The sequence below is a fragment of the Nycticebus coucang genome, chromosome 18, assembly GCF_027406575.1.
Source record: "Nycticebus coucang isolate mNycCou1 chromosome 18, mNycCou1.pri, whole genome shotgun sequence".
In the NCBI taxonomy this organism is placed as follows: Eukaryota; Metazoa; Chordata; class Mammalia; order Primates; family Lorisidae; genus Nycticebus; species Nycticebus coucang.
Window position 1 is genome coordinate 10,252,846 of NC_069797.1, and position 13,011 is coordinate 10,265,856.

General features: G+C 45.5%; 1 protein-coding gene across 3 annotated transcripts in view; it reads right to left on the bottom strand.

The window, feature by feature from the left end:
* Positions 1 to 13,011, bottom strand: part of SPECC1 (sperm antigen with calponin homology and coiled-coil domains 1) — a 358,846-nt gene that overhangs the window by 239,523 nt on the left and 106,312 nt on the right. For all 3 annotated transcript variants that reach the window (XM_053568570.1, XM_053568569.1, XM_053568568.1), the window contains one exon: positions 1,399 to 1,569. In XM_053568570.1, the coding sequence (XP_053424545.1) occupies positions 1,399 to 1,545 (147 nt within the window). In that variant the 5' untranslated portion in view covers positions 1,546 to 1,569. The remainder of the gene's footprint in view (positions 1 to 1,398; positions 1,570 to 13,011) is intronic.

The following is a 13,011-nucleotide window of genomic DNA, read 5'->3' on the forward strand; positions in this document are numbered from 1 at the left end:
CTCTGAGTGAACAGAAAGAGCCACTCGGGGGGGTTTAGGCAGAGAAGTGACACGACTCATGTGTATAAAGGAACAGGACCAGGGCACAGAAGGGTGGGTGCATGTCCTGGACAGTCACAGGGAGGCAGTGGGAATTGGTTGTGGACACACATTTTTAAGGGAGAAGTGATGGCATTTCACTGATAGACTTTGGGACAGCAGAAAAAGGAGGTTTCAAGGATGATGCCACGGGTTCTATCCTAAGTAACTATAAGGATGGAGCTGCTCTTTACTTAAATGGGAAGATTCAGGGGAAGCAGGTTTGGGGGGGTGAAGAGATGGAGAGGAAGGCCTCAAGATTCCATTTTCGACATGTTACATTGGAGGGGCTTTTAGACATCCAAGGGCAATGTTGCACAGGCAGTTGGAGGATTGTGGCTGGAGATGCAAATTTGAACGTCACCCACGTATTAAAAGCCAGGCGAACAGACACTGTCACCTAAACCAGTGTTTCTCAGTGAGGGCAGTGCTGTCCCTTAGGGCATGTGTTGGAAATCCAAGGGCACAGTTTTGGTTGTCACCATGATTGGATGTGCTACTGATGTTTAATGGGTAAGGAAATTTTGATGTTCTATAATGTACATGACAAATTTGCAAAAAGAACTGTCCTACCCTGCACACAATCTTCACAGGTCCTGCAGACATCTCATGGGGGGACAGCTGTCACCTCCATGTGCTCTAAGAGCACCCTAGTCCTTTGGCTCTGCAGGGCATTTGCAGGCGGAAATGCCTGTTATTAATATTTTCCTTTTTATATTAGAGTTAGGATATTGATTTTCAAAAGTATGCATGCAGGTAGGTGATACTGTCTGAATTTCATCTCAGGGTAGCAAAGGAGGTATCAGGTGTGGTGTGGTGACAGCCTCTGACATAGAGAATGAGAGTAGCTAGAGAAGAAGATAGTTTAAGGACTGTGCCCCAGGACCACCTAATGTTGGAGACCAAGGGGACGAGGAGGAGGGAGAAGGAGAGGAGGAAAGAAGGTATTCTCTGATGGAGGGTGGGACCAGTGTGTTGACACCTCTGCCTAGCCAAGCAAGAGGAGGATGGAGGATGGCAGATGGACTGGTCGTGGGTGAACTTGACCCCATGGGGGGTGCTAGGCAAAACTGTCTACAGTGTCCATGTAATTCAGGGCAGAGGACTGTAACTACTATGTTGGACACTTTCCAGGTCTCCAGAGAGCCCCCCCAAGCACCCACTCCTCACTCCCTTAGGCCCAGGTCCAGGTCGCTGGCTCTCCTGGGACCCTTCTCCCCTATCCTGAGGAGCCACTGCCCTGCTTACTGCCCTCTCTAGTCCTCCCGACCCAGGGCACTGGAGGCGCCCTGCCCCGCCCCCATGCATTCAGGTCCATACCTTGCTGAGTTGGGACTCAACAGCCAAGGAGGTTGAAGATTTAGAACTCTTCATGCCAGCAGAAGGGATGGGGAGGGGCCGCACACGGTCCAGGCCATGGCTCCCCGCTTTGGTGGCTGGACTCCAGGGCTTGGCCGCACCCCGCATGTCTGTCCTTGTGGTTCTATCCTTCTGTAGAAGAGCAGAGAAGAAAAACATGTATCTCCATTACCTGAACCTGGTGAGTGACGCCATAGAGCCCTACCTCATGTACCGCGGTCACTGTCACGGAGCACTTCCCACTCTGGGGAAAGAGAATCTGTTCCTGAAACGAGACTTCCGACTTGGCTTACCGCACAACTGCACAGCAGCATCTACCAAGGTGCTGAAACACGTCTTCAATGTTACTCATGTTCTGACATCAGGCCTTCTCGGTCAGAATTCAAAGATCTAATAAACTCCTCTCTTAACCTCTGACAACCCTCTGGACACAGCACCTGACAAACATCTGACAGCGTGCTCCTTGCTCAGAGGCAGCATTCTCCAGGTGATTTCATTTGCTCAATCAGGCCTCTTTATTCTCCCAGCACCTTCTGAATCCAATCAGACTAATCCCAAGTGAATGTACGCAGAGAAGCTGTCTCACCGACCCCGCTTGTTTCCCACACTACCTTTCTCTGAGCATCCTTTCCTCTTCACTCCTACTGTTGTTTCTCTGGACTAAACCTTTCACTCTGTACCTCTCCACCAGAGGAAGCACAATGACAGCTTCCTCTTAGCAGGTGCACCTAACCCATCCTCCATGGGTACGTGTGACTCACTGGGCATGGGACCACACACCCACGCTCTCTCTCCACGCATGTATACATACAGCATGCAGATCTATCATCCAGCTTGAGTCAAGATATAAAACGTCCACAAGTTTTGCAGCTTGAGGATTGACAAAGAAGAAAAACCCTACCAAATTTTTAAATAATAAGTCATAAATGAATTACTTGAAAATCAGATTTCTCAGAAGCACAAGATGATTTTTTTTCTTCTTTTGATAAAAATGGGTATCATTTAAAAATTAATAAAGCCTATTTGGATTGGTTGGATACAACATTACAGGGCAGAATGATGGCCCTAACTACACGATTCAATGAAAGACAGACTGTTCACGCTGGCAGAATGTCACTGAAGAGCCAAGGGGAGAAGCAGGGCCTGGAGAGTGCATCCGTGCCATCATTGCTGGGGTGAGGAGTGGCCAGGCCCTCGCCTTTCCCCTGCCTCTGCTTCTTCCAGCAGTAACATAACAGGACTGGATTAAACGCCCTCTTGGGTCTTGTCCAGCTCCAGCCAGACTCTGTCACTCTCCAGGGACTCTAGTGGCTGCAGGATGACCAGGGCACCAAACCCACAATGCTCCATCCTTTCAAAGAATACCAACAATGCACTTTGAAAAACACCCATGGGTGACAACCAATTCCAACAGCACTGTCACGGGACGCAGGGGTCTGAGTAGCTGTCCCTGGGGATGGTATCTGGTATGAAGCATCCCTGGCCACCTCTCTCCTGACTGTGTCCCCTGAACCATCCATGAGGAAAAGCAGACAGCCTCTGCAGCCTTGTTCAGCCTGCAACCCCCTTTCTGGCTGGAGGAGACTGTTTCTTCTGACGATGTCTCTCACAAGGGCCACCCAGTTCTTATTCCCATCTAAACAAGGTGACTGGCTGGTGACATGTGTGCAGGCACTGACCTGGAACCCACTCTCAGCACTGTGGCTATAGCAGCTATGTGAAGGCAGCTGCTGGTGAAAACATTTCTTTAAAAACTTTGTAATTTATTTTCCTCAGTGTTTCTGAGAAAAGCTATTTATGATTTCATTTATATGATTAGTTCAGAACTCTACAACGTTCCAAGTATTATGATTCTTTTTTAATTCTGTATTTGAAGAACTTATTTTATTGATGCTTAGCACCAATTATTTTTCCTTCTCAACCTACAATTTTTCTTGCTGGTTTCCACAGCAACGATGAAGAATGCCTACGTTAAGACCTACACAGTAACTAGTTTCATTAGGACTCCCTCCAATATCAAATGAACTAACAGAGCCTGAGTGACTCTTGAAGAGAATTACTGATTAATTTTACCAATTACTACAGCAGCTACCAACCAGCAACACATCAGTCTGACTCATGCAGAAGATTTAAATAAAATCTCTGTTTAATCAATGCACCCTTTTATGTTAGGATTAGAACTGCTTAGAAATGACTATTATGTGGAGTTTATTATATGAAAACATAAGATTTGGCAATATGTCTACTTTTTTTTATTAAATCATAACTGTATACATTGATATGATCATGGGGCATTATACACTCGCTTCATAGACCATCTGACACATTTTCATCACAATGGTTAACATAGCCTTCCAGGCATTATCTCAGTTACTGTGCCAAAACATTTACATTCTACATTTACCAACTTTCGCAAATACCCCTGTAAGATGCACCACAGGTATAATCCCACCAATCCCCCTCCCTCCCCTCCCTTTCCCACTTCCCCCTATTGTTAGGTTGTAACTGGGTTATAGCTTTCATGTGATAGCCCCAAATTAGTTTCATAGTAGGGCTGAGTACATTGGGTACTTTTTCTTCTATTCTTGAGATACTTTACTAAGAAGAATATGTTCCAGCTCCATCCATGTAAACATGAAAGAGGTAAAGTCTCCATCTTTCTTTAAGGCTGCATAATATTCCATGGTGTACATATACCACAATTTATTAATCCATTCGTGGATCGATGGGCACTTGGGCTTTTTCCATGACTTAGCAATTATGAATTGGACTGCAATAAACATTCTGGTACAAATATCTTTGTTATGTTGTGATTTTTGGTCTTCTGGGTGTATGCCCAGCAGAGGAATTACAGGATTGAATGGCAGATCTATTTTTAGATCTCTGAGTGTTCTCCATGTATCTTTCCAAAAGGAATGTATTAATTTGCATTCCCACCAGCAATGCAGAAGTGTTCCCTTTTCTCCACATCCACGCCAACATCTCTAGTCTTGAGATTTTGTTATATAGGCTAGTCTCACTGGAGTTAGATGATATCTCAAAGTAGTTTTGATTTGCATTTCTCTGATGATTAAAGATGATGAGCATTTTTTCATATGTCTGAAGGCCGTGTGCCTGTCTTCTTCAGAGAAGTTTCTCTTCAAATCCCTTGCCCAGCCTCTTTTGTTTTTATTTCTAAGTAATGTCTTGGCTATTCGAGGTTTTTTCTGATTCCATATAAAACGAAGCAATGTTTTTTCAAGATCTTTAAAATATGACAGTGGAGCTTTAATAGGGAGTGCGTTGAAATTATATATTGCTTTGGGTAGTATGGACATTTTGATAATGTTGATTCTTCCTAGCCATGAGCATGGTATGTTTTTCCATTTGTTAACATTTTCGGCTATTTCTTTTCTTAGAGTTTCATAGTTCTCTTTATAGAGATCTTTCACGTCTTTTGTTAGGTAAATTCCCAAATATTTCATCTTTGGCACTACTGTGAATGGGATAGAGTCCTTAACTGCTTTTTCAACTTGACTGTTGTTGGTGTATATAAAGGCTACCGATTTATGGATGTTGATTTTGTAACCTGAGACGCTGCTGTATTCCTTGATCACTTCTAGGAGTTTTGTAGTAGAGTCCCTAGTGTTTTCCAGATACACAATCATATCATCTGCGAAGAGCGAAAGTTCGATCTCTTCTGACCCTACATGGATACCCTTGATCGCCTTTTCTTCCTAATTGCGGTGGCTAAAACTTCCATTACAATGTTGAAAAGCAATGGAGACAATGGGCAGCCTTGTCTGGTTCCTGATCTGAGTGGAAATGATTCCAATTTAACTCCATTCAATATGATATTGGCTGTGGGTTTGCTGTAGATGGCCTCTATCAGTTTAAGGAAAGTCCCTTCTAGACCAATTTTCTTGAGTGTTCTGATCATGAAGGGATGCTGGATATTATCAAAAGCTTTTTCTGCATCAATTGAGAGAATCATATGGTCTTTGTTTTTTAATTTGTTTATGTGCTGAATTACATTTATAGATTTACGTATATTGAACCAGCCTTGACACCCTGGGATAAAACCAACTTGGTCATGATGTATGATTTGTTTGATGTGTTGCTGGATTCTGTTTGTTAGGATCTTGTTGAATATTTTTGCATCTATATTCATTAGTGATATTGGTCTATAATTTTCTTTTCTTGTTGGGTCTTTTCCTGGTTTGGGGATCAGGGTGATGTTTGCTTCATAGAACGTGTTGGGTAGTCTTCCTTCTTTTTCTACCTTTTGGAACAGGTTGAGTAATATAGGTACTAATTCCTCTTTAAAGGTTTGGTAGAATTCTGACGTGAAACCATCTGGTCCCGGGCTTTTCTTTTTAGGGAGGTTTTGTATAGTTGATGCTATTTCTGAACTTGATATGGGTCTGTTCAACATTTCCACTTGATTCTGGTTAAGTCTTGGAAGGTGGCGTGCTTCCAAGTATCGGTCAATTTCCTTCAGATTTTCATATTTCTGAGAATAAAGTTTCTTGTAATATTCATTAAGGATTTTTTGGATTTCTGATGAGTCTGTTGTTATTTCGTCTTTGTTGTTTCTGATTGATGAGATTAGAGATTTTACTCTTTTTTTCCCGATTAGGTTGGCCAGAGGTTTATCTATTTTATTGACCTTTTCAAAAAACCAACTTTTTGATTTGTTGATCTGCTGTATTATTCTTTTGTTTTCAATTTCATTTAATTCTGCACTAATTTTGGTTATTTCTTTTCTTCTACTGGGTTTGGGGTTGGAATGTTCTTCCTTTTCCAGTTGCTTGAGATGTCCCATTAAGTTGTTAACTTCCTCTCTTTCCGTTCTCTTGAGGAAGGCTTGCAGTGCTATAAATTTCCCTCTTAGAACTGCCTTTGCGGTGTCCCAGAGGTTCTGATAGTTTGTGTCTTCATTGTCGTTTTGTTCCAAAAAATTGGTGATTTCTTTCTTAATCTCATCTCTGACCCAGCTATCATTCAGCATAAGGTTATTTAACTTCCATGTTTTTGTATGAGTATGCAGATTCCTGTTGTTACTCAATTCAAGTTTTATTCCATGATGGTCCGAGAAGATGCATGGAATAATTTCTATTCCTTTAAATTTACTGAGGTTAGACTTGTGACCTAAAATGTGGTCACTTTTGGAGTAAGTTCCGTGGGCTGGTGAGAAGTATGTGTATGAAATGTTCTGTAGATGTCTGCTAAATCTAAATATTGGATGGTTAGGTTTAAATCTAAGATTTCTTTGCTCAGCTTCTTGCTGGAGGATCGATCCAACACTGCCAAAGGAGTGTTGAAATCTCCGACGATTATGGAGCTGGAGGAAATCAAGTTACTCATGTCTGTTAGAGTTTCTCTTATAAATTGAGGTGCATTCTGGTTGGGTGCATAGATATTAATAATTGAGATCTCATCATATTGAGTATTACCCTTAACAAATATGAAGTGACCATTCTTGTCCTTCCTTACTTTTGATGGTTTAAAGCCTACTGTATCTGCAAATAAAATTGCAACACCTGCTTTTTTCTGATTACCATTTGCCTGAAATATGGATGACCATCCTTTCACCCTGAGTCTGTATTTGTCTTTTAAGTTGAGATGTGACTCTTGTATGCAACAAATATCTGGCTTGAGTTTTTGTATCCAGTCAGCTAACCTATGCCTCTTTAGAGGACAGTTTAAGCCATTCACATTGATGGAGAGTATTGATAAGTCTGGTGGAATTTTGGGTATCGAGTTTTTCAAAGGTCCAGTGGACATTTTTAATCCTTTCGCCAGTGTGGAAGTTGGAGTTTGATCCGAAGTTTCTGAGTGAGTTTACTTTTGTGGTATAGGATTGGGTTGGTCATTGTGGAGGATAGGTCTGAGAATATCCTGAAGAGCTGGTTTACTTATGGCAAATTTTTTCAACATATGAATGTCATTGAAGTATTTAATTTCTCCATCATAGATGAAACTCAGTTTGGCTGGATACAAGATCCTGGGTTGAAAGTTATTTTGCTTTAGGAGATTAAAAGTTGATGACCACCTCTTCTGGCTTGAAAAGTTTCAGCAGAGAGATCTGCAGTTATTCTAATATTCTTACCTTTGTACGTAATAGTTTTCTTTCGCCAGACTGCTTTGAGAATCTTCTCTTTCATGTTAACTTTAGTGAAGCTAATTATGATATGTCTGGGGGATGACTTATTGGGGTTGAATCGTGCTGGGGTTCTGAAGCTGTCTGCTATCTGAATTTCAGATTCTCTAGGCATGTCTGGAAAATTTTCTTTCATAATTTCATGCAGAAGGGCCTCTGTGACCTTCGAGGCCACTTCATCGTTCTCAGAAATCCCTATAATTCTTATATTGCTTTTTTTCGAATTATCTGAGAGCTCTCTGAGTGAGTGATCCGTTTTTGCTCTCCATTTCTCTTCCTCTTTGAGAGATTGGGAGCGTTCGAAGACTTTATCTTCAATGTCAGAAATCCTTTCTTCTGCTTGCTCCATTCTGTTACTGAGGGATTCTACTGTATTTTTCATATCTTTGAGGGCTATAAATTCTTGCTTCAGTGTGTCTAAGTCTTTGGTGGTTTTGTCTTTAAATTCGTTAAATTCTTGAGACAACTTTTGAATTTCTCCTCGAATTCCTAATTCCATTTTATTAATCTTGTCTGCAAACCAAATTCTGAATTCGACTTCTGACATCTCAGCCAGTTGTTTATGAATGGGATCTTCAATCACATCTGCCGTATCTTTTCTTGGGGGGGGTTGATCTATTCTGGTTATTCATGTTACCAGAGTTTTTCCGCTGATTCCGCCCCATGGTTATTTTACTCCCTTTGGTTTTTCCCCTGGGGCCTTATCGAGGGGCCGTACAGTGTTGTGGCCTGAGAAACTGGGGCCCTCTCTGGTGTGGTGGAGCAAAGTGGTTCTGTCTTGTTTTCAGCTGGTTTCTGTTCGATCCTATTGCAACTTCTACTCTGGCTTGAAGTCTCAGCTGTGTGGAAAAATCAGCAATTAAGTCACCCCGCCCGCCCACCTCTGGCCCCAGTTGGAAAAGGAGAATCAAACCTTCCTACAACCGCACACCCAGGGCACTGCCTGAAAAGTCCTCAGTCTATTAGCCCAGTTCAAAAGGTCCAAATCAACTGTCTCAATCGGCACCTGTCTCGGGTGGGAGAGTTCAAGAGGTCTCTGGGAACTGGATCACAGGAGCCTGGTGACTCCTCTGACACGGCTCACCCCAGTGCAGCGTGGAGTCAGGAGGAGCCACCCAGCAAACAGAGCAGTCTGGGAAGGTTGGCGTCTCCTTCCCCACTTTGCCCCTCCGTCGGACCCAGTCACTGGTATCTCTGCAGTGGCTAACCCAGTTGCCTGCAGTGAACAGACACTCCAGGGGTTTGCACCTGCCTGAATCGCAAGGAAGTCTGCCAGGCCCCCGCAGACTGCCGCTATCTAGCAGGAGGAGATGGGGCCTGACATCTTTGAGTGCTTGATGCAGGTGATGGGAAGGAGGTGTTCACTCAGGCTTAGCCCCATCTCTGATGGATGCTGCTAACAGAACAGAACAGACAACTTTGCGGGGTTCTGTCTCTGTTCCTGCCGAAATCGCCTACAGAAGACGGGCTGTTCTGAGTTCAAACGTCTTTGCCGCTGGAGGTTTGTGTCCTCTTTGCTACTGGAGGTTTGCCGATCACCTCTCTGGGTTGGCCCTGCCCTGGAAGCTTCCCAGGTTTGTGAGCAGTGTCAGGAAATCCCCTGCTTACCGGTGGCCTCCTCTGGTTGCCCAGGGAGACAGGGGTTGTGGCCTCAGAATATCCAGAAGTGAGCGTTCTTCCGTTAAAGAAAAAATGGCTGTTGATCTACCTCCAGGGAACTGCTGCTCTGGTGTGGGCACTCAGCTGACCCTTTTCTCCTCTGTCTCGCGCCCCAGAGTCAGCACTGAGCGGCCGCAGTTTATGTTGGGTCCACACCCCTCAAGAGATCCCCCAAGAATCCGAACTCTTGGGGGATAGGCCCCCAGACCCCGATTGGGAGTGGGGGGGAAGCTAGAGTTTCATTCAGTTTTACTCCCTCCCGGGGAGGGCTGTTGCACCGCACCACAGGGAAGTGCCGCCAAGGCTTGATTTCCCCTCAGCAGAGTGCCCTCTCCTTGCTCACGTGTCTCAGAGTCAGTGCCGACCTGACGCAGCTCGGGCACTGTGCACTCCCCTCGAGAAATCACCCAAGGATCCGAACTCCTGGGGGATAGGCCTCCAGACCCCGAGTGAGAGTAGGGGCTCTCAGCTCTCAGCGGGGAAGCTAGAGTTTTATTCAGTTTTGTGCCGGGCCCCATAATGTTGCCGGGGGGGGTGGGGTGGGGCTGCTGCACCTAATCCGCAGGGAAGTGCCGCCGAGGCGTGACTCCCCCTCAGTAGAGTGCTTTCTCCTCGCCCGCGTGTCTCAGAGTCAGCGCTGACCAGTCGTGGCTCAGGCACTGTGCGCTCCCCTTGAGAAATCACCCAAGGATCCGAACTCCTGGGGGACAGGTCCCCAGACCCCAAGTGAGAGTGGGGGGGGAAGCTAGAGTTTCATTCAGTTATATATCTGGCTGTATTGATGCACGGGGAGGGCTGTTGCACCGCACCACAGGGAAGTGCCGCTGAGGCGTGACTCTCCCTCAGCCCAGTGCCCTCTCCTCAGTCGCGTGCCTCAGAGTCAATGCTGACCAGTCGCAACTCGGGGACTGTCCACTCCCCTTGAGAAATCACTCAAGGATCCGAACTCCTGGGGGACAGGCCTCCAGACCTCAGTGGGCGGGAGGGGAGTGTTGGGGATTCAGGGTTGCCGGCAAAGGATTTTTAAAGTTTTATTCAGTTTTATGCCCGGCAGGAGAACGCCACGGCACCCCAGTAGGGGAGGTAAGTCCAGTTTTTAGAAAGTCTCTCCCGTGGAGTGTAGTGGGAAGGCCTTTAATTTCTGCCCGCTTGTTTAATTGTGGGGCTCTTGAGCCGGTCCCATGGGGGAGGGGGACTCCCGTCCGCTTGGTGGTGGATTTTGTACCTTTTGTTTGCGTCCCTGTGATCACAGCTTGCCTCAGCGGTGTTGATGTGCGTTCTTCAACCTTCTCTCTTGGTGAGGCTCAAGTCCACCAGGATACTTACTAAATTCCTGTCCCTTAACTCTCCTTCTGGACGGGAGCCTCTGTTGAAAGCTGGCTTCAGTCCACCATCTTGTCTCCCCCACTAGTTTTAGCTCTTGCCTTTAGTTCTATGAACCACTTTGGATAATTTTCATGTATGGTGTGAGGAAAGGGTCCAACTTCATTCTCTTGCATGTAGACATCCAATTGTCCCATCTGTAGTATTTTTGCAACTTCTTGTGAGACTAGGCGTCCCGGCTGCCGCCCCGCGGGCCCCACAATCGCTGCGCCCAGCCCAGTTACTGATTCTTATCACATTAAAAAGAAATGCTGAGAACAGGACAGTCTCCTGGCAAGCCTAGAGACATTTTGTGACTTGGGGGCAATCCCCCAAGTAACTCAGTGTTCCGGAATGAGATAAGACCGGTCACTCACTAGTAAGCATGTGTTAAACATCCATGCTTAGTACTTCTTCATGAGGGTTGTGGGGAAAGAACAGGTGAGGAGAGCACGTGGCAATCCTTAAGCAAGCAGCCGCATATGTGATCACCTTAACTCTCCACACCTGCCGTGCATGTCAATCACCTTAACTCTCCACACCTGCCCTGCAAGTCAATCACCTTAACTCTCCACACCTGCCGTGCAAGTCAATCACCGTAACTCTCCACACCTGCCGTGCATGTCAATCACCGTAACTCTCCACACCTGCCGTGCAAGTCAATCACCGTAACTCTCCACACCTGCCCTGCAAGTCAATCACCATAACTCTCCACACCTGCCGTGCAAGTCAATCACCGTAACTCTCCACACCTGCCCTGCATGTCAATCACCGTAACTCTCCACACCTGCCGTGCATGTCAATCACCTTAACTCTCCACGTGCCTGCCGTGCAAGTCAAGTACCTTAAATCTCCACACCTGCGTGCATGTCAATTACCTTCACTCTCCACACCTGTTGTGTATGTCAATCACCTTAACTCTCCACACCTGCTGTTCATGTCATTTACCTTAACTCTCCACTCCTGTTGTGTATAACCTTAATAAATACCCATTGTGAGGGGGCTCTGGTCTACCCTGCAACTAAGGTTAGCCCCTTCCTGCAAGCTTGTATTTCTAATCTGTGTCATGCCTGGTTCCTTCCTGTGGCGACTGACCGAGACCAGTGCCATAGGGGTCGGGACAATCTTCACCCACTAAGATAGAATTATAAATGCCTTCGTCTCAAAACCATCAAGATTAAAAGAGAAGAGGTATATTGAGTACTGGGCACACAGAAGGTAGATTAACATCGTCCCATCCTTAGCAAATCCAGGCTGCTGAAAGGTAGGAATGCTGGTTGAATAACAGTTTTCTTATGGATAAGAATGAGTCAAAACAAAAAAGAAATGGGCTGGGTCAACCACGAGAGAGTTAAAGAAAAATGTTTCTATTACAAAAATCCTCACAAATATCACAAAGGATCAAACTGATTAAGGAATTACAGCTAAACCTAGGAACCCACTCCAACAGTGGCGTATGGGGTTGTCTTCCCAGGGATGTTTTCTTTTTCTTTTCTTTTTTATTATTTCAAGACAGAGTCTCACTTTGTCGCCCTCGGTAGAGTTCTGTGCCATCACCGCTCACAGCAACCTCAAACTCCTGGGCTTAGGCGATTCTCTTGCCTCAGCCTCCTGAGTAGCTGGGACTACAGGTGCCTGCCACAACGCTCGGCTATTTTTTGTTGCAGTTTGGCAGGGGCCAGGTTCGAACTCGTCACCCTCGGTATATGGGGCTCTACCCACTGAGCCACAGGTGCCACCCAGAAGTTTACTTTTTTTTTATTTTTAACTGCCCCAGGCTGGGTTCAAACCGGCCACCCTTGGTGTAAAAGGCTGGCACCCTAACCACTATGCTACAGGAGCCAAGCCTCCAGGGATGTTTTCTTTAGATTTGCCAAACATTTTCATATCAAGCTGCTCTCCTCTCTAGAATAGACTTCCATTAAACTGTAGCTCATAAATTGACAGCATGAAGAAGAAAGGGAGGGAGGGAGGACAGGAGGGAACAGGGCACAGCCATGTAAGGAATACAATTAGGCGTTTGGGCAGCAGGGAAAGGCAGGGCCCTTGCCAGTCTCCTGTTCCCTCAAAACATGTTGTTCTGCTGCTGAATCACCACCTTCAGAGCCCATGTTGAGGGGTTATCTCGGGCCGTCAGCTTTATTGCTCTCTTAAGGCCAGAAAGCAGAAAGGCAACTGGAAACCATTCTGGACAATCAGAAATTAATGGCGAGTTTCAGAGTGGGAGAGGACATTCACGGCTGGACCCAAGTACAATAACACTAGGAAGCGGAAGACTGAAGCATTCAAATCTGAGAACTAGCAAAATAAGAATGTGCACATAGCTCAATTACCAGGGGACTCAGCAGGAAACGGACCCTAAGTGAACAACATATGAAAAATACCAAGCTGGAGCTTTTCAGGACATGGGT